The sequence below is a fragment of the Camelus bactrianus genome, chromosome 21 (assembly GCF_048773025.1).
Source record: "Camelus bactrianus isolate YW-2024 breed Bactrian camel chromosome 21, ASM4877302v1, whole genome shotgun sequence".
Taxonomy (NCBI): domain Eukaryota; kingdom Metazoa; phylum Chordata; class Mammalia; order Artiodactyla; family Camelidae; genus Camelus; species Camelus bactrianus.
Window position 1 is genome coordinate 11,750,388 of NC_133559.1, and position 16,982 is coordinate 11,767,369.

The 16,982-nt window shown below is 43.6% G+C and overlaps 2 protein-coding genes across 9 annotated transcripts; both read right to left on the minus strand.

Annotated features, from left to right (window-relative positions):
- Positions 1–9,492: 9,492 nt before the first annotated feature.
- Positions 9,493–11,145, minus strand: TSTD1 (thiosulfate sulfurtransferase like domain containing 1). 4 transcript variants are annotated; one of them, XM_010955665.3, is made up of 4 exons: positions 10,801–10,956; positions 10,453–10,575; positions 9,781–9,943; positions 9,493–9,691 (listed from the first exon to the last, which is right to left on the minus strand). In XM_010955665.3, exons 1-4 carry the CDS (start codon positions 10,874–10,876, stop codon positions 9,640–9,642), a joined length of 414 nt encoding a protein of 137 aa, XP_010953967.3. In that variant the 5' UTR covers positions 10,877–10,956; the 3' UTR covers positions 9,493–9,639. The 4 variants fall into 4 exon arrangements, with proteins under 4 accessions (XP_010953967.3, XP_010953966.2, XP_045373101.2 ...); XM_010955664.3 differs by having other exon boundaries at positions 9,770–9,943; XM_045517145.2 differs by lacking the exon at positions 10,453–10,575 and having other exon boundaries at positions 9,770–9,943; positions 10,801–11,145.
- Positions 11,146–11,206: 61 nt separating this feature from the next.
- Positions 11,207–16,955, minus strand: USF1 (upstream transcription factor 1). 5 transcript variants are annotated; one of them, XM_045517146.2, is made up of 12 exons: positions 16,805–16,921; positions 16,033–16,222; positions 14,834–14,926; positions 14,425–14,474; positions 14,152–14,267; positions 13,721–13,822; positions 13,329–13,524; positions 12,991–13,078; positions 12,796–12,854; positions 12,553–12,647; positions 12,178–12,306; positions 11,207–11,985 (listed from the first exon to the last, which is right to left on the minus strand). In XM_045517146.2, exons 3-12 carry the CDS (start codon positions 14,839–14,841, stop codon positions 11,896–11,898), a joined length of 933 nt encoding a protein of 310 aa, XP_045373102.2. In that variant the 5' UTR covers positions 14,842–14,926; positions 16,033–16,222; positions 16,805–16,921; the 3' UTR covers positions 11,207–11,895. The 5 variants fall into 5 exon arrangements, with proteins under 5 accessions (XP_045373102.2, XP_074205796.1, XP_074205792.1 ...); XM_074349695.1 differs by lacking the exon at positions 16,033–16,222 and having other exon boundaries at positions 13,512–13,524; positions 16,805–16,955; XM_074349691.1 differs by lacking the exon at positions 16,033–16,222 and having other exon boundaries at positions 16,805–16,955.
- Positions 16,956–16,982: the final 27 nt, after the last annotated feature.

The window sequence follows — 16,982 nt, forward strand, 5'->3', positions numbered from 1 at the left end:
TAAATATAATCCACAATCCCTGACTTCAAATGGTTTACAATCTACTTCCAAGACTAATGCAGGAAACAGAACAGTACGTAACCAAAAGAGAAACTTCGTATTACTAAATTGAAACAAATACTTGGGTGCCTGCCATGTCTAACCTCTGTTCTTTACTCTCAAGGAAATTTAAACCCTTGGAGATAAAGACATACATGTGAAGTTAAGTATGAGAGTAAAAAGGAACAGAGAGAAGAGCTTGGAGAAGGGACCAATCACTCTGGGCTGTGATTGTTAGAGAAAATTTTAAGATGGGGGAACTTGAGGAGGGGTTTAAAGGAACTCTTAGGCTGATTAGTCTTTAGGTAGAAGGGTCATCTTAGAGGTTATTTAGGGCATCCTCTCACCCTTCACAGAAAGGCCCACACAACTACCAAGAGTTTATACATCCTCTGGTTAAACTCTTCTAAAAATTCTCAAGGCAGATCATTCTGCTTTTTTAACAATTTGTAATTGTTAAAATATCCTTTCAACAAAATTGGAATCTGCTTCCTGGTAACTTTCAAGCAACGCTCTCTGGAGTTATACAAAATGTCTCATTGTTCTTTACCCATGACAGACCTTCCTTCAAGTATTTTAAGATACTTATTATGAGCCTCTTTTCTTTCTCTAAGCTAAACATCTTTATAACCTTCAAGTAGTCTTCATATAGGCATTGGAGAAACTATCTCTCCATGGGATGGACAGATCTCAGTTCGAACTCAGTTCCCAACTAGTTATCTGTCCTTGGCCAGCTCACATCTCTCTGAAAGTTTCTCCATCTGGGAGGCAGTTATGATGATGGTAATATGACTTATCTTATAGCAAAATAAAAATTAAATAATATAACTGATGTAATATGCACAGCACAGGGCCTGGTACATTTTCAGTACTGAAATGATAGCTATTTTCATCACTCTTATTTACAGTCTAAGAATGCATTTGCAATCCACACACTTATGGTCAATTAATCTATGACAAAGGAGACAAGAATATACAATGGAGAAAAAAAAAATCTCTTCAATAAGTAGTGCTGGGAAAACTGGACAGCTACATGTAAAAGAATGTGATTGGCACATTTCTTCATACCATATTGAAAAATAAATTCAAAATGGATTTAAGACCCAAATGTAAGACCTGAAGCCATAAAGCTCCTAGAAGATAATGTAGGCAAAACACTCTTTGACAGAAAGTCATAGCTATATATTTATTCATCTGTCCCCTAAGGCAAAAGAAATAAAAGCAAAAATAAACAAATGGGACCTAACTAAACTTAAAAGATTTTGCACAGCAAAGGAAACCATCTACAAAATGAAAAGACAGCCTACTAAATAGGAGAAAATATTTGCAAATGATATGATCAGTAGGAGGTTAATATCCAAAATATACAAAGAGCTCATACAACTCAATATCAAAAAAATAAACAACCCACTTTTAAAAATGGCCTAAATAGATATTTTTCCACAAAAGGCATACAAAGGGCTAACAAGAATATGAAAAGATGCTCAACATTGCTACTAGAGAAATGCAAATCAAAACCACAATGAGATATCACCTTACACCTTACACCTGCCAGAATGGCTATCATCAAAAAGTCTACAAAAAACAAATGTTGGTGAGAATGTGGAGAAAAGAGAACCCTCCTACACTGCTGGTGGGAATATAATTTGGTGCAGTCAGGATGGAAAACAGTATAAAGGTTCCTTAAAAAACAAAAAATAGAACTACCATTTAATCAAGCATTTCCACTCTTGGGCATATATCGAAAGAAAGTGAAAACACTAATTTGAAAACATACATGCACCTAAATGCTCATAGCATCATTATTTACAATAGGCACAATATGGAAGCAACCTAAATGTCCACCAACAGATGAATGGATAAAGAAGATGTGTATACACACACACACACACACACACACACACACACATATACATGCACTGAAATACTATTCAGCCACAAAAAGAACAAAATTCTGCCATTTGCAACAACATGGATGGATGCAAATAGTACAATGCTTAGTGAAATAAATCAGATAGACAAAGACAAACACTGTATTTTATCACTTTTGGAATCTGAAAAATAAAACAAATAAATGTATATAGCAAAACAAACAGATTCACAATACAGGGAACAAACTAGTGTATACAGTGGGGAGAGGGGCAAAATAGGAGTATGGGATTAAGAGATGAAAACTGCTATGTATAAAATAGGCAAGCAGCAAGGATACATTGTACAGCACAGGGAAATAGAGCCATTATTTTGTAATACATTTAAATGGAGTATAATTTTTAAGAATATTGAATCACTATGCTGTACAGCTGAAACTGGTATAATATTGTAAATCAACTATACTTCAATTAAAAAAGAATACATTTGCAAATGTACCAAGGTGGGAAGGGACAAATTAGGAGAATAGGATTAACAGATACAAATTATTATATATAAAATATATAAGCAATAAGGAGTTACTGTACATCACAGGGAATTATTTTCAGTAACTTGTAATAACCTATAATGGAATATAATCAAAAAAAATAACTTAGTCACTGAAATGAATACAATATTGTAAATCTGAAATGAAAACAATATTGTAAATCAACTGAAATGAACCCAGTATTGTAAATCAACTATACTTCAATAAAAAAAATAGTAAAAATAAATTTGGAATGATTAATGTACCTTAAAAATAATGCATTTGCAAATATTTATTAATATTATAGGATTAATAATTAATAACATTAATATTATTGTAACTATTAAGTTACTTATAGTCAATTTGCAGCAAACTGAAACCCATAAGTCTTTATTTTCACTTGGACTACTATTAAATCAGGTCTCTTACATACTATATTTATGCAATTGTTATTAACCAAAGTACATTTTGCATTTATCCCTACACAATTTCTTTTTTGTTTGTTTTTTTGGGGTTTTTTTGTTTTTTGATTTAAGTAAAGTCAATTACAATGTGTCAGTTTCTGGTGTACAGCACAATGTCCCAGTCATGCATATACATACATACATTTGTATCTTTTTTTGTTGTTTTGAAAATGAATTAATATATAGAAAAGCATATTAATATACAGAAAAGTATACATGAAATAATGCTAATGATTATTAGTAAATGAAAAAAGTAAATATAAACAGCATGCATCCTAGTTATTTCTCTATAGCATTTATGTTTATATTTACAAAGAATCAAAGTAATTTTGGAGCATGCAAATAATTTGATAGTCATCAGTTTCCTTGTCCCATAAAGTTGATTAAAGAAATAATAAAATTTTAAATGTCGTTGTCATTGACATTTGTTTTCTGTAGTCTTTTTTTTTTAAGCTGACTTTGTACATTTCAGGCCAGTGAGGTTGTCTGTAAGGTAGAAAATCTTGAAAGGGAATATTAAATATAAATCTTGATTCTGTCATATAGTGTATTAGCAGTAGCATCTGAATCTGTGTTATATGGAAGTTTCATAAACCTGCTGTCTATGACCCAATCCAATAAGTTAATTAAAATGTTGAACAAGGGCAGAGTTGCAAACAGAATCCTTAAGTGACCTCTTTTCAAGCTGGCATGGTGCACTAATAGCTCTCTGGGTATAGATATTTCCAGAGGTTCCTGTTGAGAAATGCTGTGCTTCTCTCATGTATTGGTTGTATGGATACCTTACATTTTATAATCAATCTTGTTAGTCATTTGGCTTTAGTCTCTAGGAAGACCAAACCCAAATTTGCAATCCAAATTTTTGGAGTTCAAAAACTGACATGCATTTCTCATTCCATCTGACCTTATCCTGACTTCATCTGACTATGCTATTCAATTTTTCCCTTAGCCCTGACTTTTTAAAAAATTCTTTTATCCTTTTTGGAATGTAGGGTTTTCTGCACATAAAAACATACTGTAATGGGTGCTGTGATGTGCTACCCAGACTCCCCTTCAGAAATGAAGAACTATTTCCTCAGCTGTTGGCCTCTTTGGGAACTGCCTTCACCAAAAAAGAGGCACCTAGGTCAGAGGCATGCCCCCTTCCTATTATCACGCATTCTAATAACTAATCCGTGTATATTGTTCATGGTTCGATGGAGTAGTGGAGTAGACAATAAAACCTGTATGGAGTAGGCTGAGGAGAGATGTAAACTGAGGAAATATAGACTGTTACTATAGTCAGTTCAGGAGAGATTTTGCTGAGAAGGGCAGTAAAAAGGAGCAGCAGCTGGAAGGCTGTTGGATGAAGGCAGAGTAGGTATTTTGTTTACATGGAGATGAGTGCTTGCTAATGGCAATGATCCCATAGAAAGGAAAAAATTAACGGTGATGAAAAAGAGGGGATAGTTGTAGTACCAAGGTTTTTGTTTGTTTTGTTCTGATTCCCTCTCTCTCACTTTTTTTTTTTTTTTTCGGTTGGGGGGAAATAATTGGTTGTTTTTTTCTTTTTTTTTTTTTAATGAAAGTATTGGGAATTGAACCCAGGACCTTGTGCATGCTAAGCACACACTCTACCACTGAGCTATACTCTCCCCTCTCACAGTACTATGCCATTGAGTAAATGGGATCCAGAGCTCAAACTGAAGGTCAAAGGGGAGCAGGGACAACCATCTATCATAACAGGAGGGAAGCCTATGGTACATTTGTTGGTTGGAAGATGATGAAAATTCAGTCTGGTTTCTTCTGTCTCTGGAGTATGATGTAAAGTCATTAACTAAAAGTACAGAGGAAAAAGGGAAGTTTAGGAGATTGAAGAGTGGGGAGAAGTGGAGACAGAAACTGAACATACTTGGGAAGTGTATTAGGACTGGTGAGCAGTATTAAGTGCCCACTAGATACTTTGGACTTAAATTCAAAAAGAGACCAGTCAAGATGGTATGAATTTACTCCAGCTGTTTTTGACAGCAGGGAGAGTAACGGGTTAATTGTGTTTGACCACAGTTAGGATTTTTCCTAAGCACCTGAATGGAGGAAGCAACAAGGATGCTAAAGAGGTGTTCAGGGAGTGGCTTTTTACTAATTGTCTGTGTCCTTCCAGAGTTTCTTTTTGCTAACATGAGCAATTATAAATATGTATTTATATTATCTTACCTGTTTTTTTATGCAAAGGATAGCATATTACATTTCTTTTTCACCCAACAATGTGTCTTAGAGATCCTTTGCAAGGACACTGAGTTTCCTCATTCTTTTTTTTACAGCTATATAATGTTCTGTTGTATGCTTACACTGTTGTTTATTTAGCCAGTTTTAACTTAGACACCTGGACTGCTTCCAGCATTTTGCTAGTATAAATAAGGTAATAGAAAAACACATACACACATATATAATTTCACATGGATGCAAGTTTATTTGTACAATAAATCTCCAGAAATGTGAATGCTGGGTCAAAGAGTATATGCAGTTATTTTGATTGATACTGACGAATTGACCTCCACAGAGGTTGTACCAATTATGTTTACACAATCTATTAGCATATCTATTTTTCCATAGTCTTGCCAAAAGTGTTTTATAAAACACTTGAATTTTTGCTAATCTATAAATGTAAATTGAAACATCAATTTAGTTTTAATTTGCATATCTCTTATTATGAGTGAGCTGAGCACTCTTGTAGGTTTAAGAGTATTCTGTGAACTGTCTCTTCATTTGTTTTGCTCATTTCTTAATTGGGATAGTTGTCTTTTTCTTATCCATTTATATATTCCAGTAATTAGCCCTTTGCATATACTATGAGTTGAATTTTTCCCCCAGTTTTGACTTTGACTTGACTTTTGAATGTTTGTTTGTTTTTGTTTGTTTGCTTTTGCCATGTAGAAGCTTTCTGTTTTCTGACCACAGTGGTGGTTGAGTGAGTGTGTGAAAAGTCAACAAGCCACACACTTATGATGTGTGACTATTCTATTAAATATATTATCTTTTAAAAATTTCCCACTGCCAGTCATAAGTTCCCTTCCATCAAGTTTCAATGATATCTATGCTATTTTATATATCATCTTGCATTTACTCATATATACATCTTTAAATCCATCCATTTTATTTAGTGGGCCCTTTACATATGTTAACTCAGTAAACTCTCACAACCATCCAAAGAGATGTCTTTTAACCCTCATTTTACAGATAAGGAAAGTGAGAATTAGAACAGTTCAAAAGTAACTTGCACAAGGACCTACTGGTCAGCTCAAGAAACTATATTCAATATCTTGTAATAACCTATAATGGAAAAGAATCTGAAAAAGAATATATATAATATATACAAAACTAAATCACTTTACTGTACACCTGAAACTAACACAACACTGTAAATCAACTCTACGTCAATAAAAAGAAAATGAAAGAAATAAAATTTTTTCTCTTCACAAAATAACATGTTACCATTTGTGAGTATTATTCCCAACTTCTCCCCTTGCATTTTCCCCTCTGGGAATTACTAAATACCTCAATAAAACTTTAACATCTATTGAGTACCTCCTATATGTCCAGTTCTGGTTTAATTGTTGATCATACAAAAATGAACACTCCTACCTCTTAAAGAACTCAGTCCAAAGGGGAAGAACCACGAAAGCTGTAATACAGCGTGATTAAGTGCTACATAGAGGTGTGTGCCTTACCCAGTGTTCTCCCGCTTCTTGTGTCCTTCATGGATTAGTTATATAATTTTATCTGGTTATTTTTCTCCCTTTTCCTTCAGTTTCAAAGCCCTCTGGATAAAGACAGCGAGCACCCTGCCAAAGACATTCTTCTAATTCTTATGAAATTCAGAGTGGTACAAAAGTGGCTGGAAGCTTCCCAAACAGGGAAGATGGTGAGTAAAGGCCAGGGTCAGGAAGGAGTAGGGTCTACTTAGGCCACTGAAAAACCAGCCTGATGGGAGCTGGCACTGAAAGATAAGTTTGAAAAGGCAGGGTGATGCAGATCCAGACTACGGACTGCTTGAAAGGCCTGGCCAAGAAGTGTGCTTGAGCCACTAGGCAACAAGGACCTATTGTAAATTATCAACTCTGACTGATAAGATAAAAATGTGTGTTATTTTAAGATTGCTCAGGCAGCACTGTTTCAGAAAGACTGAAATTAGAAGATTCAGAAAGTGGAGAGGCTAGCGAGGCTCCACAAACACCTACTGAGAACTCCTGTCCGAGGCACTGGAAGCAAGGAAATGAAAGCCAGTTCCTGCCTTTGAGGAGTTCATAATCAATTGAGAGAGAGAAACCACAAACATGTAGCGTAGTAGTTATGATGACACAGTCAACACAAACCTAGGGTAGATAAAGCATAGTGAGAGGGGGGAGTCTGATACAGCCTGGGAAGGCAGAAAGCAAGGCAGGGACGTAGAACTGGTAAATTCTGGCTCAGCCTCACCTGCTGAAACAGTTGGCTATGACGAAAGGGAAAGAGAACTTTAAAGGGCAAGGTAATGAGTTGGAACAGCCTATCAAGATTATGAACCATATAGTTAATGAGGGAAAGAGGAATGTTCTGTGAACAATGATCAAGCCACAGGGCATGGTCATGTCATGGGCTGGTTCAGTTTACTTCCTGGATCTTTTCTAACCCTCATCAGCTAAACTGAAGAAAACAAACAGTATAGGTTGGCAAGCCAAGAAGGAAGCTAGAAAACTAGTTTAGGTAATAGAAGATAGAAAATGGCTGCCTAGAAAGAGATTAAGGATGGAGTTGACCAGAAAGGATCCCCAGAGAAATTTGGCGGATTTCAGTGCTCTATATCTTGCTTAGGATGGTTGTTACAAGTGGGCCTAGAATCCTCAAAACTCAATGAACTGAACATTTCAGAATTGTACATTTTATTGTAGGTAAATTATGCCTCAAAAAAAAAAAAAAAAAAGACAAGAAATGCTATAATCGAATTAAAAGACTTGAGGAGGGAAAAGAAGAAGAGCAGAACAGTTAAAACTCAAAGAGGGAAATTAGACCCCAGGAACAATTTCCCAACCAATCTGAGAACCAAACGAATTTTGGTATAGGGAAAGAGTGACACCTATTATTTGCCAAATCCTAAACTAGACTCTTTCACATATTTCAACTTTATCTCCAGACCCAAAATTGTCCAGCTAAGCACAGACAGTAATGTGATTAGTCCAGGGAGAGTGAAATAGCTCTGTGAAAGAAGGGGGAGAGCCCAGATGAAAGGAGGATTGTGTAGAGTGTGCGATGCAGACTGTGAGATAAAAGATGTAGGAGAGCTGGATATAGACCAGAAGGCAGAATGGAAGAGGAAAAGGTGAGAGAAGGGCAAGGAATGCAGGAAATGTTTGAAGGACTTTCTTCAGAAACTTGAAAAATCAGAAAATTGGGTTCATCTCTGACTCAACCTTCTCTCTCACAAATAAAGAAATAAAATTTTTTGAAGTCAAACTTAAGACATTAAAACTCTGCCATTAAAATATTTAAAAGGTCTGGAAGGATATGCATCAAACTATGCACCATGCTAGAGGGAAGTTACACACCTACCATGTAGTGTTAAACTTTGTTGTGATAAGCATGTACTTTAAAATTTTTTTTTAACCAGTTAAATTTTGTTAAATCCAGCATGGGATCAGAGAAGTGCTGATAAAAACTGAGACCTGTTTTGGTGTCACGAGAGGAGCTCCTCACACCTGTAAGCTGTGTTTGACTCGTGTCCAGGGATTAAGAGTGGCATCCACTCCTTCACTAGACAGCCTGGGACAGCCCTTTCATTTCCTTAACCCAGTGACAAAGTCTTTGGGAAGTGAGTTTGGGGCTGGGGGCCTGAAGCTCTAGAGCAAGGGTAGGCACACATTTTCTATAAAGGACTAGATAGTAAGAATTTGGGGTATATTTTTTAGGTAAATTTTCATGAAATTGTATAGTCTCTGTTGCAACTATTCTGCCATTTTTGCACAAAAACAGCCACAGACAATATGTAAACAAATGGTCATGACAGCAAGACCAAATGGGGCCATAATTTGCTGACCTCTGGTCTAAAGCAGTAGTTCTGGCTCCTGACTGCATTATTAGAATCACTTGAGGGGTTCATAAAATCACTAATGCCCAGATTCCACCCTCAAGATTCCAAGCCTGGGATGAGGCCCAAAGTTTTCGGGGTTTTTTTTTTTTTTTTTTTCCTTTTATTTATTTATTTTTAAACTACCAGATGATTCTGATGTGCATCCTGGACTGAAAACAATTGTTCCAGAAAGAGAGTTATAGGGGAAGGGTTTAGCTCAGTGGTAGAGCACACGCTTAGCACGCACGAGGTCCTAGGTTCAAATCCCAGTCCCTCCACTAAAAAAAAAAAGATATTCAAATAGTGACTATATATCTATATCTATATCTATATCTATATCTATATCTATATCTGTCCCTAGGAGAATTATAGTCTCAGCAAACTGCTGTTTTGTTTTGTTGGTGTGGGGAGAGTTGGAGAGGAGAGAATGCTGGAAGGACCTAAGGCTGAACTGACATCCAGATTAAGATTAGAACTGTTTCCAGTCCAACTGACCAATTAAGCGCTTCCAGTACTTTGATTAAATGCTCTTTATTTGATGCTTTTGAGTGCACAGCACTATAAGGAGTTGCCAGACTCAGTAAGTCAGCCCCTTCATCACTCTTAGTTAAGGTGGCCATGGGCAGAGGGGAGAGAGCATTCAGTAGGCCACCTTCAACCTAACCTTCTTTCTGGAACCATTCTCTATAGGCCCCTGCGTAGTTCCGAGCCCTGTGGAGAAAAAGAGGGGTGAGGGAAGGGCAGGCCCAGAAGGCAGTCCCTGGTCACACCCCAGCTAGCAATCCACACCTTCTCCATACCCTTTGTATCCAAGGCCCCGGGCCAAATGCGTGGCCTGCAATCCCCGCTTGCCCATCTGACAGAAGAAAATAAGATTCTCATCTTCCAGCTTTGGCTTCTCCGCAGAGTACAAAGCCTTGAAAGCTGCTGGCTCCATCTGCAGGGCACTTTCCAACTCTGACACTGGGAGGAGGAGTCGAGAGGATAGAATGGAAAGCCGGCAGTTTGGCAATCTCAGGTTCAGAGGTTGAGCCTGGAAGGTCCGGTCCTGTGGTCGAACAAATCTCCAGAGGGCCCCAAAACAACACATGGTGACCTCCCCCCTCCAAACCTCAAGGACAAGATACAGTCTACTTTCACAGGAAGTCAGCCAAACCCTTGAAGGGGAGCCACTTCCCTAGCTGCGAGGAGGGGGCAGACTCAGGCATCCAGTCTTGGGGCAGTCAAGCATAGAGAAGGCGGCTTGCTCCTTCCTCATCGCCTCTTATTCCCTCAAACTGGAAGGCCCAGTTTCGCTGCCAGGATCCGCCTCCAATCAACCCTTCTTAAGGGAAGTTTAGGAAGGGCTAACGGAATACAGGACCCCCGTAACCAGTGCCTTCCTCACACCATCCTAAGGGCAGTTCCATTGACTAAGACCCTCCAGTATTGTTTCTACTCCACCACCGGGGCGTCCCCTCTCAATCCCATACCCGGGATGTTGAGCGCCCCAGGGATCGTCCCAGCTGCCGCCTCCTCCCGAGATCTCACGTCGATGAGCCGGGCCCGTCCCGCGGCTAGGAGCGAACGGAGTTCAGGGAGCGAGACTGTGGGCTCTGAGGAAGGGGGCACGAGAGCCTTGAACGGAGCGGGACTGCAAGACCCGGCGGCCGCGGCGCCCCCTCACCTGGCAGCGCCCCAACCCCGCAGGAGTTGGGGGAGGACCCCTCCGCCACGCCCTTTCGCGTTTCCCTCCGTGTACACCTCTACTCGGGGGACACCACGCGCTCCGAGGGCCATACGTAGGACAAGATGAGGCCCCAGGTCTCCCCTGCAGGTACCTCCAGCCATGGTGCGGGCAGCAAATGCGAGTTTCAGTAAAGTGGCCCAGGCCCGCCCCCTCGGTGCCAGCAGCATCTCCCCCGGCCTCGCGAAACCGGAGCCCGATCCGATCCTGAGCCGAGACCGGAACCGGAAGCGAAGGCTCCGCCTCCCGCCCCGCCCCCGCCCCGCCCCCGCGGCGCCTATTCGCGGTGCCCCTAACATAAGCCCGCTGAGGAAATGCTCGCGATTGCTGGGCGTGGGCGGCCAACGACTCACTGGTCTGTCCCAGGTAGCAAGGCTCAGAGTATTGAGTAGAGGAGCAGCACCCCACCCTAATCTTGGCCCAACCCTTACTGGTCAAAGTGCAATGTGCACCCTCCCTCCCGCCCTAGCGCCTACAAGAGGAGGAAAAACAAGAGACGATTGTGGCTCTGATCATTTTATCTTAATTAAAAAAAAAATTAAAGAAAGAAAAGGAAGAAAAAAAAAACCGTCCCCACAAGGGGGAAGGCCACAAGGGGGAAGGCCCCAAGTGGGCCCCTGCCTGTTGTTCTCCCTGGCTCCAGACTTCTGCATAGGCCTTAGCTGATTTCTGGAGAATCTCCTCTTCCTGGGGCAGCAGCCACTGCTAAGCATCTATTCCCCACTTCTTGCTAAATCCTGTTCCTCAGAGTCCTCAGGTGCACATCTGAGCTCCAGGGAAAGGAAGAACCAGTGGAAGCGCCAGAGTCCTGGGGCAAGCCAGACCATTGCTTGTCAGCAGACCCTCTGCTGGCACCCTAAGCAAGCACAGGGCAAGCCCCCTAGTTTAGTGTGTCCAGTGTCCAGCATGGAGACAGCACATGCATTGTGCAAGAGGAGCACAAGGGCCCAGGGGCTGCATGGTGGGGTTGGGCAAGGCTGTCAGTGCACGTCCACGTGTATGTTTCACACCACGTGTGTGTTTCACTGTATCACAGGGCCTCAGTTCAAAGACGCCTTCTGAACTCCCCCCAGTCCCATGCCAGAAGTGGGCAGTGAAGGAAAGGGGGACAGGGTTAGCCTGTTGCTCCTGGGCTATCTGCAGTTCTCAGAAAGGGGTTGTAGGGCCCAAAGCCCCTGAACGCCCAGAGTTAGTTGCTGTCATTCTTGATGACGACCTCTACTCCATGGTGCCGCAACTGAGCTCGCAGCAGCAGATTCTTGTTTTTAAGATCTTCCACCTGACGTGGGAAAGAGACAGTAAGGGGAACAGGTAGAAAAGTTGGCACAGCTAAGTACCTGAACTTATTCTGAAACCCACTGATGAGGGGTAAAAGATGAAGCCTTCTCTATGGAAAACAAAGTAGGGAGTCCCAAACTGGGTTAGTGGCTATGAAGGTCAAGGACAGCTACACTGAGGATAGGGATCTGACCTGTTGTCGAAGCACATCATTGTCCAACTGCAGTTGGTCAAGCCCCTGCAGTTCTTCAGACAACCGGTGGTTGCTCTGCCGAAGCTCCTGGATATAATCACAAGCTTTGGATAGAATTCCACCTTTACTCTGTTAGAAAAAGCCAACAAAATGAGGACTAGGATATAAGATACCTGGCTTGCTTTCCAAAAACACGTTCACACTTTGGACCTCATTTTCCCCTAGGGATGGTTCGAATAACCTCTCCCAGGGATTCAAGAACCTTAGAGATAACAAAAGACTACTGCCATGTGTGCCCACTCTCTACCATTTCTGGAAACGATACCAGGAGACAGAATTCAGGCATCCTGCCCACTACCAGGGTCTTTCCATGACCTGGCCAGACTTGGTGCTCTCCATGGAGCAGTCTGGGATGATCTTGGACAGCTGTACAATCCAGTTGTTAATCTTGTCTCGGCGGCGGCGCTCCACTGTGAGGCAAAGTAGAGGACAAGGTGACTTAGGGAGAATCCACTAGAGGCCCCAGAGTAAAATTACCGAACATCTCCCCTAACATCACCGATGTCCCTAGTCCTACCAGACTGCTCCAAGCTTCCTTCACATGCAGATCATACCTACCTTCATTATGCTGAGCCCTGCGTTTCTCATCCCGAGTTGTCCGGGGAGCTTCTGATTTCCTAACAACAGAGCCCAGGGTGGTCAGAGTGAGGGAAGGTCAAAAAATGAGACTGGAGTTTGAGGTAAAGAATTACACTAGATTTGGGAAGAATCAAGACCACTCCTAGTAATTAAAAAGAAACAAGGGTTACTCACGGGGAATAAGGGTGGGTCCTGGGGGCAATAGAGCGCTGGCTTCCTCCCTGCAACACTTCTTGTGGTGACATCATCACAAAGAACTGACCTGCAAAGATGCAGGGCAGCTTCTCTCAGGATGTGGGATGAGGAACCTCACCAAGCTCTAAGACCAAGGTCCTGGGACCCTCCTCTAAAAAGGACATACTTCCTCCTGCTGGAAGGGCAGCCCCAGACTCACTGCCTGTCCAGGTCTTCAGTGATCATTAACGGATCATAAGTAAAGGCCCACTGCCCACCAGCCATGTCCCACAGCCTATCCTAGTCCCTCCAGCCAGCATCCTCACACAATATCTCACCAGTGCCAGGAGGGGTCGCCTGCCCCAGTAGTGCCTCTGAGCCCTGGGTAGTAACAACAGCTGCTGTACTCCCCGATGTGGTACCCCCTGCCCCATCTCCCACTGCAGTGCTGGGGAAGTAAGTATAGTGCGTCTCAGCAGCTGTCCCCTCTGTGTCAACTGCATCATCACTCGTGAACGCACCCTGGATCACGGCCTGGGAAGGGGAGCAAGAGAACAGAGTCTAGTGACAGTCAGATACTTCCCAGTGAACTACTCTGCAGCTTCTATCCCTTGGGAGGATGAAGAAACATCCAGAAAGGGAGAGCCTCACCAGCCCTAGCCACACCCTCATCCTGTTGGTTCCCTACAACCCAGAGCTCTAGTCCCCTCCCTAGCCCATAGCCCTGTACCTGGGTCATGGATTGAGTGGCAGGGTAGCCACTGATGGCACCAGTCCCCTCAGTCTGGCCATCCAGCTGCCCCTCGGACACCTGGATCACCCTGTACATCACCTAGAGGCAGGGAGGAAAGAGGAAGGAAAGGAAGAGAAAATAAGAGAGTAAGTACAAGAGATACCAGGGCGCCTCATAAAGCTTCTCTTGGATAAGGGTCCCAAACAAGAATCCTTCAGAGACATAGATTCAGCCATTCTCCCTCCTTTCCCCATAGAGAGGTTTCAGCATAGTCCCTACCCCACACATAACCAAACCTTCTACTCCAACCCCCACCCTCCAAATAGTCCACATCATCCGCCAAACCAGGTCTCCCCATGACAGGTTCAGTTACCTCCCACAATCCCAACCCCAGGTAACACCTGCAGCCACCTGGCCCCCTCCCTTACCTGGCCCCCATTCTCAGTTCGGAAGACGTACTTGACGTTGGGGTCAGGGAAGGTGGCAGCTGACTGGATGCTGGCAATAGCCACACTGGTTGGGTCTTCCCCAGTTGCCACTGCACCTGAATTAAAAAGAAAAGTCTGTTACTGCCTTTCTCCCTCTGTTCCACCTGCATGTTATTTAAAAAAAGAAGGGTACGCAGGAGATGGACCCACAGGGGAGAGGAAGAGGCCACAATGGGCTCTTGGTCTCAGCTCAGTTCTGTTTCTCCCACTCACCTTCCTGAATCTGTACCGTCCCCTCTTCCGTTTCAGCTGTTTTCTGCTGTCTGTGAAGGAACGAAAGGAAGAAGAAGGGAAGAAGTGAATGAAAATGTCTCCCAAACTCACTGGCATTCCCAACAGAAGGCTAGGTTAGGTTAGGTTAGAGTAACAGGAGCTAGTATTTACTTAGCGCTGAGCTAAACACTTACCAAGTACTCTCTTATTTAATTATAAGAACAGCTCTAATGAGGTAGGTAGCACTACTTGCATTTTACAAACAGGAAACCAAATCACACAGCTAGTAGGTGATGGAGCTGGGACCTAAATCTAGGTCTGCCTGACTCCAGAGCCAGTGCTCTTAGCCATTCTGCATTCTCCCAGGCCTCCCATCTCCCATCCCAGACCCGATCTCTTCTTCACTCACCCCTTCATCTCTCTGTGAGGGGGTGCATCCGAGGAAATGGTCCTTCTTTGGAAGTCTTTGTATCTCCTGCCTCACAGGCCTGAGTGCTATGTCCTGGTAGAAATCAGGGAGTCTGCAGTGAGTCTAGGAAACTGAAAGCGCTCTGTTTCTAGAAGCTAGGCTCCATGAAGACACAACCAGGAACATAACCCAGTCATCTTTAGGGGACTATCAGCTTTTTCCATTCTGATGCTGAGGACTGGGCTCCAATGACTGAAAAAGCAACTCTACCAACAGTGTTCTTCACCCCTCCAGTTATCATTCCAACTCCTGGTTGGAGGGGATAACTATACTGAAACACCGAGAAGCAACATATTTCTGGATGGATGATTATTAAAGCTATTATGATCTGCCATGACATAGGGAACGGCCATGTTTAGACCACAGCTGTCAAAAAACACAGGGCCATGGATGCTAACGCTTTTTCCAGCTTCTCAGCCACACATTGCACACCAAGAAATTCCTGTTCTCAAATCTAGGAAAGGGAAACCTGAAACCCACTGGAAAACCTCCGGAACCACAAAGACCAGACTTGGCCCTTAGGCCCCATTCTACTGACAGGGCTCCTGTTTTGGGGAGTCCAGATTTATGTCATTCGTTAAAGACCCTAAAATCCAAGTGTATCATCTTCAAGCCTCTTGTATTTTATTGACCAAGCCTTCCTGTAGAATAACAGTTGCTAAAATGTTGCCATGACAACTCCAAACCAACTGAGCCTCAGCAAGAAGGGAAAAAACTCCAGGTTCAGGGTTCAGAAGAAGAGACAATGGGAGATGAATCCATCTATGAGGTGCCTGCCTTAAGACCTTGACACCCTGCGGGGGTTGGGGGGGGCGGGGGCAGGATAAACAAAGGGCTGAGCAGACAGATGCCTACAGAAATAAACAGCTACACAGTACAAAGCAATAAAATAATCCAGATAGGAAAGAGGTAAAATTTTTGTAAATTCTCTACCCATAAGATCCCCCAAACCTTTCCTATCCAAGTAAGGTCTTCAGTGGAGGAGCCTTGGAAAGTCCGTATCCTAAGTGTTAACCAATTAAAAAAAAAAAAAAAAAAAAAAAAAAGGAACTGAAAATGAAACTGTCTGGAGGAAGAAGCGCTGCAAGAAGATCCCAGTCCCTAAGGGGAAGTAGGACCAGTGTTTCGAGACCACCTACCTCTCCATCCTCAAACCTGCAGAGGAAGTGCCCCTCCGAGACTTGCTGCGCTGACAGCAACAAGGAAGCAACACAGCGCAAGAGGCGTCTCTATGACCCACAGCTGTCAGCCAGGGGCAGCCTCTGAGGACACCCAGCAACGATGTCAGGCTACTTATTCAAATCTTAGTTGGACATCCGGAAGCATTTCCTGAGCATCAGGAATAGGAGACACGGAAAGCAGGATAGGAATGTTGTGGCGTGCATGCTCAGGGAACGAGGGCCCTGCAAGAGCCCCGGCAAAGTCCGGACACAAAGGGAAAAATAACCAGGTCCCACAAGAAGTCAGGCGCCTAGAGCTTGCCTGAGAATGCGACGTCTCTCTGCAGGCCCTCCAACCAGTAGGCGCTTAGAAGGTGAGCGCCGGCCAGGCGCGAGCCCTGGAGCCCGCACCGTGACCCAGCCAGATCCGCTGGGCTCAGCCCGCGCCGCCGGTACTCCGCAAAGGCAGGAAAGGATGCCGGGGGTTCAGCGGACCCCGCGGTTCCCGACCCCGCGGCCCGCGGCTGGCAGCGCAGGAGGGCGGGGACGTGCGCACCCGGGGGCGGGGAGTGAGTTCGGGCCACAAAAGGGGGTAGGAGATAAAGAACCAAGCACGGCCCCCTCCCTCAAAACAAAGGCTTCCGCCCCAGGAGTTCCTTAACCTAAAAAACGGAAACAAAATCGAGGCTACCCTGCCTCTCAGGCCCACCTAGTCTCCAGTCTCCAGATTCCCGCCCGGTCCCGCACTCACCGGCCAAGGGCGCCGCAGCCGCAGATTTCCCCCGACTGTGCTCTCCCTCTCCAGACTTGGGTAGCTCCATGGACAGCTGCTCATGCGCACTCCCCACCCGCGGCCATGGTGCTGCGGGGCGGAATTGTCTCACTCGACCCGCCCAGCCTACTCAGCCTCTGAGCCGCCCCACTTCCGT

What these genes read in the sequence shown, in the direction of transcription:
- TSTD1 (XM_045517145.2), bottom strand. Translation starts at nt 11,005, where the DNA reads ATGTTAGGGGCACCGCGAATAGGCGCCGCGGGGGCGGGGCGGGGGCGG. An exon ending in TGCCCGCACCATGGCTGGAG is followed by an intron (nt 9,944 to 10,800) that starts GTACCTGCAGGG and finishes TCCTCCTCCCAG; the next exon opens with TGTCAGAGTTGGAAAGTGCC. An exon ending in ATACAAAGGGTATGGAGAAG is followed by an intron (nt 9,692 to 9,769) that starts GTGTGGATTGCT and finishes TTTTCTCCACAG; the next exon opens with GGCTCGGAACTACGCAGGGG.
- USF1 (XM_074349691.1), bottom strand. An exon ending in GAACTGAGAATGGGGGCCAG is followed by an intron (nt 13,823 to 14,151) that starts GTAAGGGAGGGG and finishes CCCTGCCTCTAG; the next exon opens with GTGATGTACAGGGTGATCCA. An exon ending in CAGGGCTCAGCATAATGAAG is followed by an intron (nt 12,648 to 12,795) that starts GTAGGTATGATC and finishes TTTGCCTCACAG; the next exon opens with TGGAGCGCCGCCGCCGAGAC.